Source organism: Poeciliopsis prolifica, unplaced genomic scaffold, assembly GCF_027474105.1.
Source record: "Poeciliopsis prolifica strain line A6 unplaced genomic scaffold, Auburn_PproV2 SCAFFOLD005, whole genome shotgun sequence".
Classification (NCBI taxonomy): domain Eukaryota; kingdom Metazoa; phylum Chordata; class Actinopteri; order Cyprinodontiformes; family Poeciliidae; genus Poeciliopsis; species Poeciliopsis prolifica.
The window spans coordinates 13,246,792-13,259,071 of record NW_026562380.1 but is presented as its reverse complement, the minus strand read 5'-3'; the positions used below and the strand labels follow the sequence as shown (position 1 = coordinate 13,259,071).

Here is a 12,280-nt window from a genome sequence, read left to right as displayed (position 1 = left end):
CCACAGAATGTGTCAAAACTCAGATTTACCCAATTGTTATGACACTCTGACATTAAAGCTGCTTGGTGTTACAATGGGGTCAGAATAGCAGTAAAACATCCAGTAGCTCAAGCTGAACATATTAAAACAAATGCTCCATTTGTTTTAAGATGGAGCATTCGAGAACCAGTCTTTTGTTCAGAAATTCAACATAAAGGTTTAGTGGATTCAAGCATCTGGTTTTCCCCTCACTTCACCCACTGGCTTTTTCCTCTTCCTTGGAAAATCAGCTTTTATCTGCTGCTCAACTCCTCTGCCAGACCTCATGTAACCATAAGCGTGTCTGCCTTGGCTCACATCCACAAAATACAACACATGAAGTCAAAAGGTTTGTGAGGGAAGGGGAAACGTGGATTGGTCCGGCTTAAATAGCACAGCATGCCGCAGATTAATTGAAGACATCATTCGCAGAGAACATGCATTTTCCAGACTTTCTTGTGCAAAACCTTCACTGGGACATTTTCCAAAAGGTTCCCTGAAAAAAAAAAAAACTCATTGTCAAGTTTCTAAATCACATTCGCTGTTACTCCGGTCTATTTATACAGATATAAATCAGGTTTTATCCTAGAAATGAGCTTCCCCTTCATGGAGACATTTCAACTATCGCGCCATAATTGGTCTATTAAAAGGATGCTATAAATAGTGCATAAAAATGTAAATACAGCTGGGTAAAGATGACCTAAAGAAGTCAGAGTGTTGACTTAATTAGACAGGAAAACAAAATAACGGCTTAAGTTTTACAACCCTGTTAAAATAGCTTTAATTTGACATAAATGCTTTCTATGTCATCTAAAGAGCACATTTATTTGGGAAAAAAATATAAAAACAAAGAAGCAGTTGCATAAATGTTCTCAGTCCTGTTCAAACGCTACACTTCATGCGCTCTTTGACTGAAAAACCATATTCAGTCCTCTTTGATGGCAGTTTATCCACATAATAAACAATGAATTGATAACATCTGCCTTGCAAAGATTTGCTGAATATGTCAAATGGTGAGGAAAATTTCTGGTCCATAATGCTGCTTAGGTTACTGTGGATTTTCAGACCAATTTCTGCTCTGAATTCAGGGCAAGTTGTTACAAAACTTAGCTTTCTTAGCATTGTGTCGTTGATTTGGATGGTTATTTAATCTCTCTGTGGTGCTAAGGGTGTGCACTCTTATGAAAACTTGTCACTGAAGCTTTTTTCTTTGTTTTTATTTGTTTCTAACGCCACTAACCCCAGCAGAAATATGACACGTTGAAAGTGAAAATACTTTTGAGATTATCTGTAATTGTTTTGCTGACAGTTTGTGTGTGCAGATATTTCAGAATCACACCATGATGTCATGATAATACAGAAACAAGAATGTTTACTTGATACCAACGTGGTGATGTCATTTTGTTGTATTTTTCCAGTAAATGCCAAAAATGAAGATGGACTGTAGGCAATACAAAGGAGTGTTTGGATTTGGAAGAATACGCATTTGGCTTTACAGAGGTTTACTGCTGTTGCTTTAATGTGCTTCTTCTGAAAAATGCATATAATACACAGTTTATTGGGGTTTCTTAGCTTACAGATGCTACAGAGCTTAGCTTCTATCTCATTTTGCAACTCTAACCCCATTTAATCACTTTCTATAACTGACCAACAAACCATTACAAGTTGATGCTTTGAGCCTATAAAGCTGCCTGGAACTGAAGATATCAGTTTCATCTCCTGCTGCTTTGACTGCTCCCCTGCTGTGCTGCGGTAAGCATGGGATGAGCCACAAACATCTCAGAGGGATGTCAATAGCTTTTACGGGAAATCTGCAAAGTACAAAGGAGAAGCTTTCAAGCTAAACATATCCACGTCCTTCTATCTGTCTGCATTACAACCATTCATTCAAAGAGCAATATAGGTTGATATAAAAGAGTTCAGATTTATTTGAAAGCTGGCAAGAACTGACATACTAAAGTAAAAACCTGGGGTTCCTTTAATAGTCTTCAAGAGAGATTGTTATTCTTCATTCACATGAAGTGTTGAAAAACTAAAAGGAGAGAATAAAGGAATAAAGGCCAGGATGATAATATTCTAAAGCTTTTTAGAAACATGCCTTATTTCACAAACTGGCCTCAACAACCTAAGTAACATGGAGAAGTGAAGTTAGTGTTTTCTCGCCCCAATAAGAGCTCAAACAGCAGGACAATGCAGCCTACATGCTGCACGGTACAGAGAGACAGAATCAGACTTTTAAATATGCAGCAGAGGCGTAGGAGCAAAAATCTGAACTGTTGCCATTTTGGTTTGTAGAACAAATCTATGGGATGGTGCCACCTTCTGCTCTACAGTCTGCACTAATGTACACCAATTAGTTTATATTAATTACAGTTCTCTCTCATGTAAGACATGTGGATGCATTTTATGCTGCTTTTGCATGAGGAACTTGCAGTTTATGCATTTCTTCCCTTTTTAGGTCAGGTTGCAATGATAAAGGTAATGTTTCCATGACAACAGAGTGAAAAACCTTCGGAAGAGGAACATTGAATTCATTGAGTTGCTGTTTTATCCATCACTCTCATGTACATGGTTAGTAAAGTCATCATCTCGCATTCGGAAGGTGAACCCCTGGGCGAGTCAATTAACCCCAAGATGTCTACCTATGTGTGTATCCATGTATAAATGCGTATTCAGTTGTAAGTGTGAATGGTCAATGTGCTTTCTCATGAGGATCATTTGTTGGGTTTAAAGTACGTTTTGAAAATTACACATAGGCAGCTATTAAATATGCCTTTCACTAAGTCTACAATCAGCATTAAAATGCTTCTTTTAATTGGTCTGAGATAATATTCTAATATTACTGTTATCTGCCATAAGCAGAAAATCATCAAAAGTGGAAAGCTCTTTGTCAATGAGTTCATTTGCAAACTGTGATCTGGCATTTTGTTGCTTTTGAGCTATTGATTTCTTCTGCCTCTTTGAGTGTACAGAAGACCCTCAGTGCTCCTAACAAGCCAGATCATTGTAATTTTTTTCTTCTTAAGTGTTCAAATGAGTCACCTCAGGTGCTCCACTTTTATGGGGAAACAAAGTGTCACATGATGAGCTCCATTTCCACTTGTTTCTTTTCTTGCAATGATTCTTACATTGATTTGTCAAAATTGTGTATTAAAGAAGCAAGTTAATGTGGGAGCATCAATCAAGTATTTCAATGCAGCCTTAAGACATTGTATTTACTTGATTTTTGTTATAAAGTCAGTGATAGATTTGACTCAAAGCTTCCCTCAGTGTGAACCCCAGCAGCTTAAAAGTCTTGGGTTTGCACAATTCTGAGGACCCAAAGGGCTAATCAAACCAGACTCTTGTCCCGGTATTTAAACTTTGTTCACCCTTTCACTTCAGTGCACTTTTACTCTACTCCTCTCTGTACAATTTTTTGCTTCCCTGTGACCTGTAATCCTCCATGGAGAAGAGGAGAAGAGCCCAGTCCCTGTGGACCACCGCAGCTGAAGATAACATCCACACATACCAGGAAATCCTCAGCTCATTTTTATTTATCCAAGTCTGCAACTCGGGTAAGTACAGAGAACGGGAGCTACAGATGGAATTTTCCTCCCATGCGCTGGCTGCTCAGATGCACGCACAAAAAAAAAACATAAAACATATACACAAACACACCCACCCGCATGCATGCATGCATCACAGACCTGGTAATGACCTTGTCTCTGCATAGTCACTGAAACATGAACTTTAAACAAGCACCCTTTCCGCCAAGACCATAGACCCCACTCAACACACTGCAAAATGATTCATCATATTGTCATGTCAGAGCAGTCTGAGGCCAAAGTATAGTGTGAGTTCCTCATCCTGTATTTTGGAGACTATGGATCAGGATGTGAAATCTTCTGCATCTGTCATGACTTCAGCGTTTCTGCTCCACCTTCTGCGCTGATTGCTCATCACTCTCACCTGCACTGTGCTGCTCCCTATTTATACAGCTGATTTTCTCCAGCTCAGTGCGAGATCGTCTGTTGTCCTTGTCACAGCTTTCAAGCCATTGTTTCATGTCCCAAGGAGTTTTCTGGTTTACTGATCCTGCCTGTTTTTTGACCTTAGATTCTGCCTTGTCCTTCGGCTGCTGAAAGTACTCTGATCTCCTGTTAAAGAACCCTGCCTGTCGCCGACCCTGCCTCCTGCTTGCTGTTTGCTGTTTACTCTCCTGTGCATGACCCTGGATTGTCTCTCTACTCCGTCTCTGGTTTGTGGACTTTGCCCCTGTGGTCTGTTTGTTCTCTGAGCCCCCAAGACTGTCTGTTGTCCTGTCATCCTACTTTGTCCCACCCCCGGCTGGATCCCTGTCCCCTGTGGATCCCTCCTCCCTTATCTGCTCATTTTTTCCCACCCCGTTCAGTCCTGTCTAAATTATTATTTTTTGTCATTGAAACTTCTGATTTAACTTTCTCCTGTGTTGGCTGCGTTTTGGGTTCTGGCTTTTTTGGGTTCTGGCTTTTTTGGGTTCTGGCTTAGTTTGCTTACCATTACAGCATCCCAGACTTTATGCAACTGAAAATATCTCTGAACCAAACGGCAGACATTTACATGCAGCAGTATAAAACTGAGAGTGCCATTAGAGGGACACTATAAATTTACTGCGTTGCTGACTCTGTGATTTGGTGAACTTTTGCAAAGACGGTATGCAAAAGCACGTATGGGTTGATACAAATAGAAAGAGTCAGGAAGGTAGGAGAGAAATGGGGGTGCTAGCTCCTCAGTGACATGAAGATATGTTTTGAGTTTTGAGAGAAGTGAGAACATCCCTTCCAATTTATAGCTTCTTGACACCCATTTAACGATCAGATTGATATCAGGAGACTTTTGTCTGCCCTCCAGAAACAGTACCTCCATCAGCAGGATGTTCACCTTCTCGACATACAGAGAAATGTGCCTACCCAGACCAGAGAATCAAACAAATGAAAGCAGAACACACTGCCAAAATGTCAGCTAATGACGCTGGCTGACAGGTTTGAAATCGGCCAGTTCTCTCCAAGTGGAGAGGACTGGATCAACATTGCTCTCTAGTTGTCAGTCTTGCTCTGTTGGCTTATAGGGTAAAATATTGCATCAGTAAAACAAAGCATGAACGGAGTAATACTGTGTCTTATAGAATGTCTTCCTAAACTATTTCACACATTTTAAATGTCACTAAAGCAAATTTCAATGTACTTAATTGGAATTGCATGTGATATAACAATAGAATACTGTTAACTCACAACATGAAAAATTGCAAAAAATAAAATAAAAATGTTACAAGTAAGTGAAGCAACCAGCATTTTTTTAATGTGATTCCCATAAATAAAATTCACTGCTACCGGCTTTTTTTTTCGGATGTTCCCTTAAGTTTCTTCATTTCACAAAGCACATTGTCTCTTGCCACTTTACAAAAGCTCCAAGTATTCAAAGAGGTATAAATACTCAATAAGGGGTTTTCACCATTTGATGTAATTAAATCCAGCAGTAAGTAGTCACCAGCTATTCTGTCAAGTTCTCAGTGGTTTGTTTGAGGAGATTGGTGCAACAGCATAATGAAGAAAAACAAGCTGTGTAAATGTTTAAAACGGGATTAGGTTACATAAAATTACATACACTTTGAACATCTCACAGAGCTCTTTTCAATCCGTGATTGGACATCAGAAGGCTCATGGTGTTAACCGTTTTGTAAAAAGCTGGACTTAACAAGCAGTTAAATGCAAATATGTGATAACCAAACAATAATAATAATAAAAAGATTCAAGAGTAAAATAAATCTTAAATTAATTGATCAAATCTCTTGTAATGAGCTTAATTATTTCCACATCACAGAGAATACAGCTGTACTCCAGTTTGTGAACACAGAGGAAAAAAAATTACATTTTATTATGCAAAGAAACAGCGACACTCTGTGGTTGTATCATGGAAGTGAATTTATCTCTTGGTGGCCAAAGTGTTGCCTTTTGGTTGAAGTTCAAACCAACGAGTATAATTCTTATTCTAGGTGGTTTTTCAGAATTTAAAGAGTTTAAAGAAACAAGTTTTCCATATGATACAACTTTACAGTACTTTAAAAGAAAAAGTGTGTGTCACTCATGTGTCACCAGCATCCATGCTCGCTTAAAAGTCATCTGGGTCCCTTCTGCCACTTTAATACTGAGTTTGGACATCTGCAAATTTTCAGAATATGTGGATGTCTGACTGAATAAAGTTGACTAATCATTGGCTAATTCACAACTTCTGTTAATAGGCAAGTGTGCATTAGAAAACCTGACAAAGAAATGTGTGGATAACTCCCAGAAAAGTAAGAATTTGTGTAAAGTCATAAGTCTTTTAAATTGAATGGTGAGTGCCGGGCTGCACATTTGCAGTGAACAGGTCATGGAATCAAATCCTGGCCTGGCAGCCTTCTACATGGAGCCTACCTATAAATTGATATTATATACAAGTGTGTGACTGTTTATCCTGACTGTGTGTATTGACTTGTAATGGAGAGGTGATCTGTCAAGGAGGTATCCCACATCTGGCCCAGCAACCACTGGAGACAGACACTCCTCCCGATCCACAGGTATGTGTAGCTGAGCCCATAGGATCAACCTGTTGTGTGAACTGTTAGATCCCCTTTCACAAGTTATTATGTCTAATACAGAAAAAAAAAATCTGTCCCATAAATAAGACCATTAGATCTTAGACAAGGACAGCCATGCAAAGTATCATCATCGTCATGTCTTTTTTTACAAAAATGTTTGAGGACTTTCCAGAACAGCTTGTTTTTTTAAATGTGCTTACAATGTATTAAGCAGACACACACACACACGTTTTTATTGTTCTATGAAAGTTGCATTTATATCATTTAGTTTAATCATACAGGTGGAAAATGTCAGTTTTCAAAATATAGACAGATATGCCACAAGAGCAATAAAACACAAGAAGGGAGATTCGTTAGCAACTACAGACAGAGAGGCTTTTGTGTGAAGAACTCATATTGTTTCATATTTAAAACTAAAATACATCGTCATGATTTTGATCTAATCAAATCCTTAATTGACACATTTCAAAACTCTGGATAAATGTGTAAACTAACTGTCCATCAATGAAACCTTTAAAATTTAATGAAAATATTTTCAGTACTGAAAATATTTTCACAAAAAAAAATTACAAAATGATTTGGCTCAAAGTCTGAGTCAGCTTCATTTATTTTATGTCAGTTAAAGTAAGGTTGAACAAATCTACTTGGCATGTAGGGATGCAAGAGCCCCCCAGTGGATGAAAGCGGAACACCACCGGCTGTGTGGAAAATCACACTCCCAGAGCTGAAGTTGGAGAAAGTTTGGTGGAAGGCGCCGGAGCCTGAGCTGCAGGATGGTGGGTTTGGACTGACACTGACCAGGGAGCTGGAGCCAGTCTGTAAAGTGCTGTCTGCCCCAGGGTTCTGTTTTTTCCACTTGGTCCTCCTGTTCTGGAACCAGATTTTCACCTGCGTTTCGGTCAAACTCAGGGACAGGGCCAGGTTCAGTCTTTCGCACACGGACAGGTACCGGGTAGCGCGGAACTTGTTCTCCAGAGCCACAAGTTGCTCGTATGTGAACGCTGTTCTGGCGCGTCGCGGCTTGGCGCACGCCTGGTCAACACGTCGTCGCTTGTGCGGTGAAGGGTCCCGCGGGGGGGGCACGGCTCTCCTGCCTGCGTCCTCAAGCTCGCTTGAGGAACATGTTAGAATGGGATCAGGAAGGACCGCTGGGTCTTCGTCGCCTGTCTCTTCTCCTGTGAAGACAAATTAAGTTTAGCGCAGTGGAGCTGTCCATCCTTCCATCCATCCCTTTTAGGGAATGATTCGGACGAGAGGCGTGGACAGGTCGCCAGTCTGTCGCACAGTGGAGCCACCAAAGGAGGGAAATGGGGGGGAAAGGACCAACCCATCGCAGGCCCAAAGAGAAAATGTCCTACTTATATAGCTTATCATTCAAAAGACCATAGTGATTCTCACAGTGAATTAAACTTGCAAATAAGACATTGAATTTTTTAAAAAAAGAGACCCAGTTGCACTTCCTTAATCAACAAATTTCTGTTGCATTATAACGTTTGAGTTTTTATATCAACTCAAATTGTGTTGTTTAATCAGAAACAAAAACCATCTGGCATGAGTGTTTCACTTTATTTTCATGTAACACAATCTTCACAATGAAACAAATTGGAATTGTCTGGCCTTCGACTTGCAGAGCAAAGTTTTAAAGGCTGCCTTAATCAGAAGGTTGTCAAGTGGGCTTGACATATCGGGATCATTTGAAATGTAGTTCGGATCCTGAGACATTGGGGCCCCGGCTCCCTCTTGAAATGTTACATTTTCATAAAACATAAATCTTTGTTTAGGCAGTTATGAAACAACCCATACTTTGATGAGATCTCAGTCTACAAACTGGGTTTTTGAATGAATGTGAATCGAGAAAAATGGGCCCCACAATTAGAATGAAGGACTGATGGAAAGAAATCTGTGGTTGAGGCAGTGACATTTTTGCTGAAGTTTTGAAAATGCGTCTGAATTGGAACTTTTGCTCATTCTGTTTGAAAAAAAATGCCCTAAATTTACAGAATCTGGATCTGCTCAACGCTTTATAAATCTGATCTTGTCCTCGTCCATTTTTAGACATTAAGTATGCAACACAATGTTCATCAAGCTCCCAAACCTCCATATTTCTTACTCCTTCATCTGTAAAAATAAATTGATAGTCTCAAAATTTTTCACTCGTTTGCATTTATTTTGTCGTCTTTATTTTTCACTTTTTCAGTACTCACCAAGTTGACTCTGACCATGCACATTGACCTTTTAAATAAGCAATTCTGATTGCAAATAAGAGTTTTAATATTGACAGTTCTAGGGGATTCTTAATACACTTTTTTGTTTTCCTTTTGAAATCTACTTTAAAAAAATAATCAAAAAACGTAAGGCTTCTACAACTGCAATAAAAAAAACTTGGATTCAAATAATAGTGTGGCCTCCTTGTCCAGGTTTGTGGTGCTGAAGGACAGCTCTTAATGAGCTAGAAATCTGTCAAATATTTTGCTCTAAAGTCTTTTTATGATAAATTAAACTACAAATTTTTTTTTTTTTTTTTAACTCAGAAATACTTGTTTTGAGGTCAGAGGTTAGTGGAGCAGAAAGCTGCATTCAGAGGAGAAGGAAGACTTGGTCACTAATCCTTAAATAATTTATAAAGCGCCTGGCGCTTCAAATGTCATGTTGCGGAAAGAAATCCCGTCTAAATCCAGCTCCGCCACCCCAGCCGTGACGTGCTAATGGAGTTTCATATTTGCTGCGGGGATCGATAAATGTCATCTATTTAAAAGGAAGTTTTAATCGAACGATATTTAGGATCAGACATGGATGGGGTTTGAGGTTTGTACCTGCAAGGTGCTGGAGGGAGATATGCAGGAAGCAGTAATGGGATATCGATCAAAGCGCGCAGAGGCATCCTCAATGGGACGATTTAAACAATTATCTGGCCTGCCTGTCCCGGTGCCAATCACAGGCGGGGGCTCTGGGAGCAAAGCCTTTGTGGCTTCCCCCAAAGGAAACGCAGCTCTCGAAATTAAGGGAAGGTCATCCAGAGACGACAGCAAATCTGATACCAAATCACTTTCCTGCGTTTTAGGTTCAATTCATTTCATTTCGAAGAACCCAAAAAATATATATTTTATCAATTGTATTTTTATTTTATTTTATGCATGTTCAGTGTTCCCAGCTTTTTGTGTAAACCTCTGCGTACTTTGAAGATTAAAGCAATCTAATTATTTGAAAAATGTGTGAAGTTTTCTTTACCTGCATCTGTGCGCTCATCCCTGAAGTCTCTTGCTGCTGCGCTGGCCCATTCTAAACTTGTCCCCTCTGCATACTGCACAGTTAACTTCTCCTTAGCGATGGGAAGTTCGTTTGCTCTTCTGCTGTTGAATTTGTTGGGATCCAATATATCAGCTATAGAAAAGGAAATCTTATGGCCAGACATCATTATCGCTCCTCAGGTACAATCATCCTTGGATGCTTTTAAGACCTGGAATGTCGGAAGAGGCGGTTGCTGTGCGTAATTACGCGCCTGGAGATGAGCTGATCGTTTTAATTTGCAGCGGGCTTGCAGTGCTCAAACTTCACGTGCAGCGGGTTTTGGAGAGGTTCCTCCTCAGAATGCAGACATCACTCCCCTCTGCTGCTGTCAGTCTGTCTCGCAGCGTGAACGAAATGACCGGTGCGCAGTCTTTAAAGCGCGCAAGCCCCGACTCACCCCCCAATTCTCTCAACCAGACACGTGACACAAACACTATTAGTGTTTCACACGACCACCTAATGGTCTCAAAGCGTCCAACGATAATCACCCATATCATTAAACCCAATAATTGACGAGCTGCATGTAAATTGGGCGCAGGTGGCTCTTGATTAATTGGGAATCGTCCTGTCTTTGCACCTTTCACTCTGTTCTGCACGTTTTAAACGAGCAAAATTACAACGTATGTAACTCTATATGTTACTGTAGTTCGTTTTTTTTATTATTTTGCACTGTAGTTGTTATAGTATTAATTGCAAACTATAGATTGTGCTTTTTCATACTTGAAAAATGAGCATTATTAATACTAACATTATGCCTTTGATTAACCAAAAAGTCCCATTAAGATCCGAGAAGTTTTAAAATAAATTTCCACACACATCCAAACTATAAACACACTTGAAAAATACACAATAAACAGTAAAACAGAATGATACAGCTGTCCAAAATACATTGACTTCTAAAGAAAAACAAAGGAAGGTAGCCGTAAAACTCTGAATGGGTGAAAAAGGTTGTTTTTTTAGGTTTTGTTGAATGCATTTTTTGTAGATTGTTCCACGACCCTTTGCTCAAACTTTTCATACAGTCACATAGTATGCTAAAAAATAGTTTTCATGTCTGTTCAACCTTTTTATATTTTTGTTAACCCTAACCTGCAAATATTTGGAGTAGAAGGAAAGTTAGGGTTTTCAAAAATAATTTTTTGTATATTCAAAATGCTGTGTTGTCAGAACCTAATGTCCTGAATACACTATGAACGTACTATGAAGGCAGCTTCATACTGTGGGTTTGTTTTTCTTCAGCAGGTACGAGGAAAGCTGGTCAGAACTGAGGGGAAGGTCCGTCACATCTGAAGCAGACTTCATACTGAGATGAAGGTTTTCAGATCAGTAAAAACACCAAACAAATTACAAATCCTGGTGTTCAGACCTGGACATACCTCATTTTGTTTATATGATTTACATAAAGAGGTTTTTACTTTCTTTATTATGTATTTTATGTATTTATCTATTTTAAGTCTTTGCTTGCACACATGAATGCCTCTTCACACTGCCGTCATGCATTTGACACAGACTGCTGTGAACCTCTAAGGTTTCTTATTATTTCCTTGTGTAACGTTTTGTGAACAACAGGAATTACCGATGGCGATGCTTGAGTAGTCAAACTCAAGCATAAATCATAGTTATTCTGTGTACCACATTGTTTGTGGCATTTGTTTGAGTTATGAATTTTCTATGATGTTATGTAAGCAATGGGAATCCAAAGAGCAAAATTTCTATATTTACTAATTGTAAAATGCAGAACAGGGCATTGAATGCACACAATGAGTGAGAGTGTTTCTACAGAACTAATGTAGCTGATGACTTTTTTCTACAAATCTAATTGATTTAATTTCAAACTGCTTCTAAGTTTTTGTGATGAGAGTTCGACACAAAGTGGGTCTGTGTGCTGTTTAACATTGAATTACTGGCTCTGGGTAAAATGGTGAAACCAGCACTTAATCAATATCCTCAAGCAGGTGCCCAGTACAGATAAAACCTGATGCCTAAGACATTTTGAAGACTTGAAAGGTAATCCACAGCAGCACAAATACAATAATTTAAGCGATTGTTGGCTTTTTAAAATATTTTCAGTTAATTCTCTTTTCAGTTCAGCTTATTTTTGTTCAGACTGATTTTATTTAAGTTTTTTATTTCAACCTCTGCAAAAACACTACAGGACAATTTTGCTAAGACACTGATGAAAATGATGAGCAAAAGTTTTCCCACAATAGAATTGACTTTAGAATTGCCTTTAAGTTTGTTTGTTGTTTTGACGCTTACAAATAATGAAAACCTTAAATTCCTTGTCTCGGAAAATCAGAAAAATGTAAAAAAAAAAAAAGTAATTATTTGCCAAAATCTATTTATTTATGTCAAATTGGAGCATTGTTTACATAT

At 38.9% G+C, this 12,280-nt stretch overlaps 1 protein-coding gene across 1 annotated transcript; it reads right to left on the bottom strand.

Moving 5' to 3' along the window:
* Window positions 1-7,231: 7,231 nt before the first annotated feature.
* nkx1.2la (NK1 transcription factor related 2-like,a) lies at window positions 7,232-10,279 on the bottom strand. The gene is made up of 2 exons (XM_055029503.1): window positions 9,845-10,279; window positions 7,232-7,791 (listed from the first exon to the last, which is right to left on the bottom strand). The coding sequence occupies exons 1-2, from the start codon at window positions 10,029-10,031 to the stop codon at window positions 7,232-7,234; spliced, it is 747 nt and encodes a 248-aa protein (XP_054885478.1). The 5' UTR covers window positions 10,032-10,279.
* Window positions 10,280-12,280: the final 2,001 nt, after the last annotated feature.

Coding starts and splice junctions, on each gene's coding strand:
- nkx1.2la (XM_055029503.1), bottom strand. CDS start 10,031: ATGATGTCTGGCCATAAGATTTCCTTTTCTATAGCTGATATATTGGAT. Junction 7,792..9,844: donor GGATGAGCGCACAGATGCAG/GTAAAGAAAACT, acceptor TTGTCTTCACAG/GAGAAGAGACAGGCGACGAA.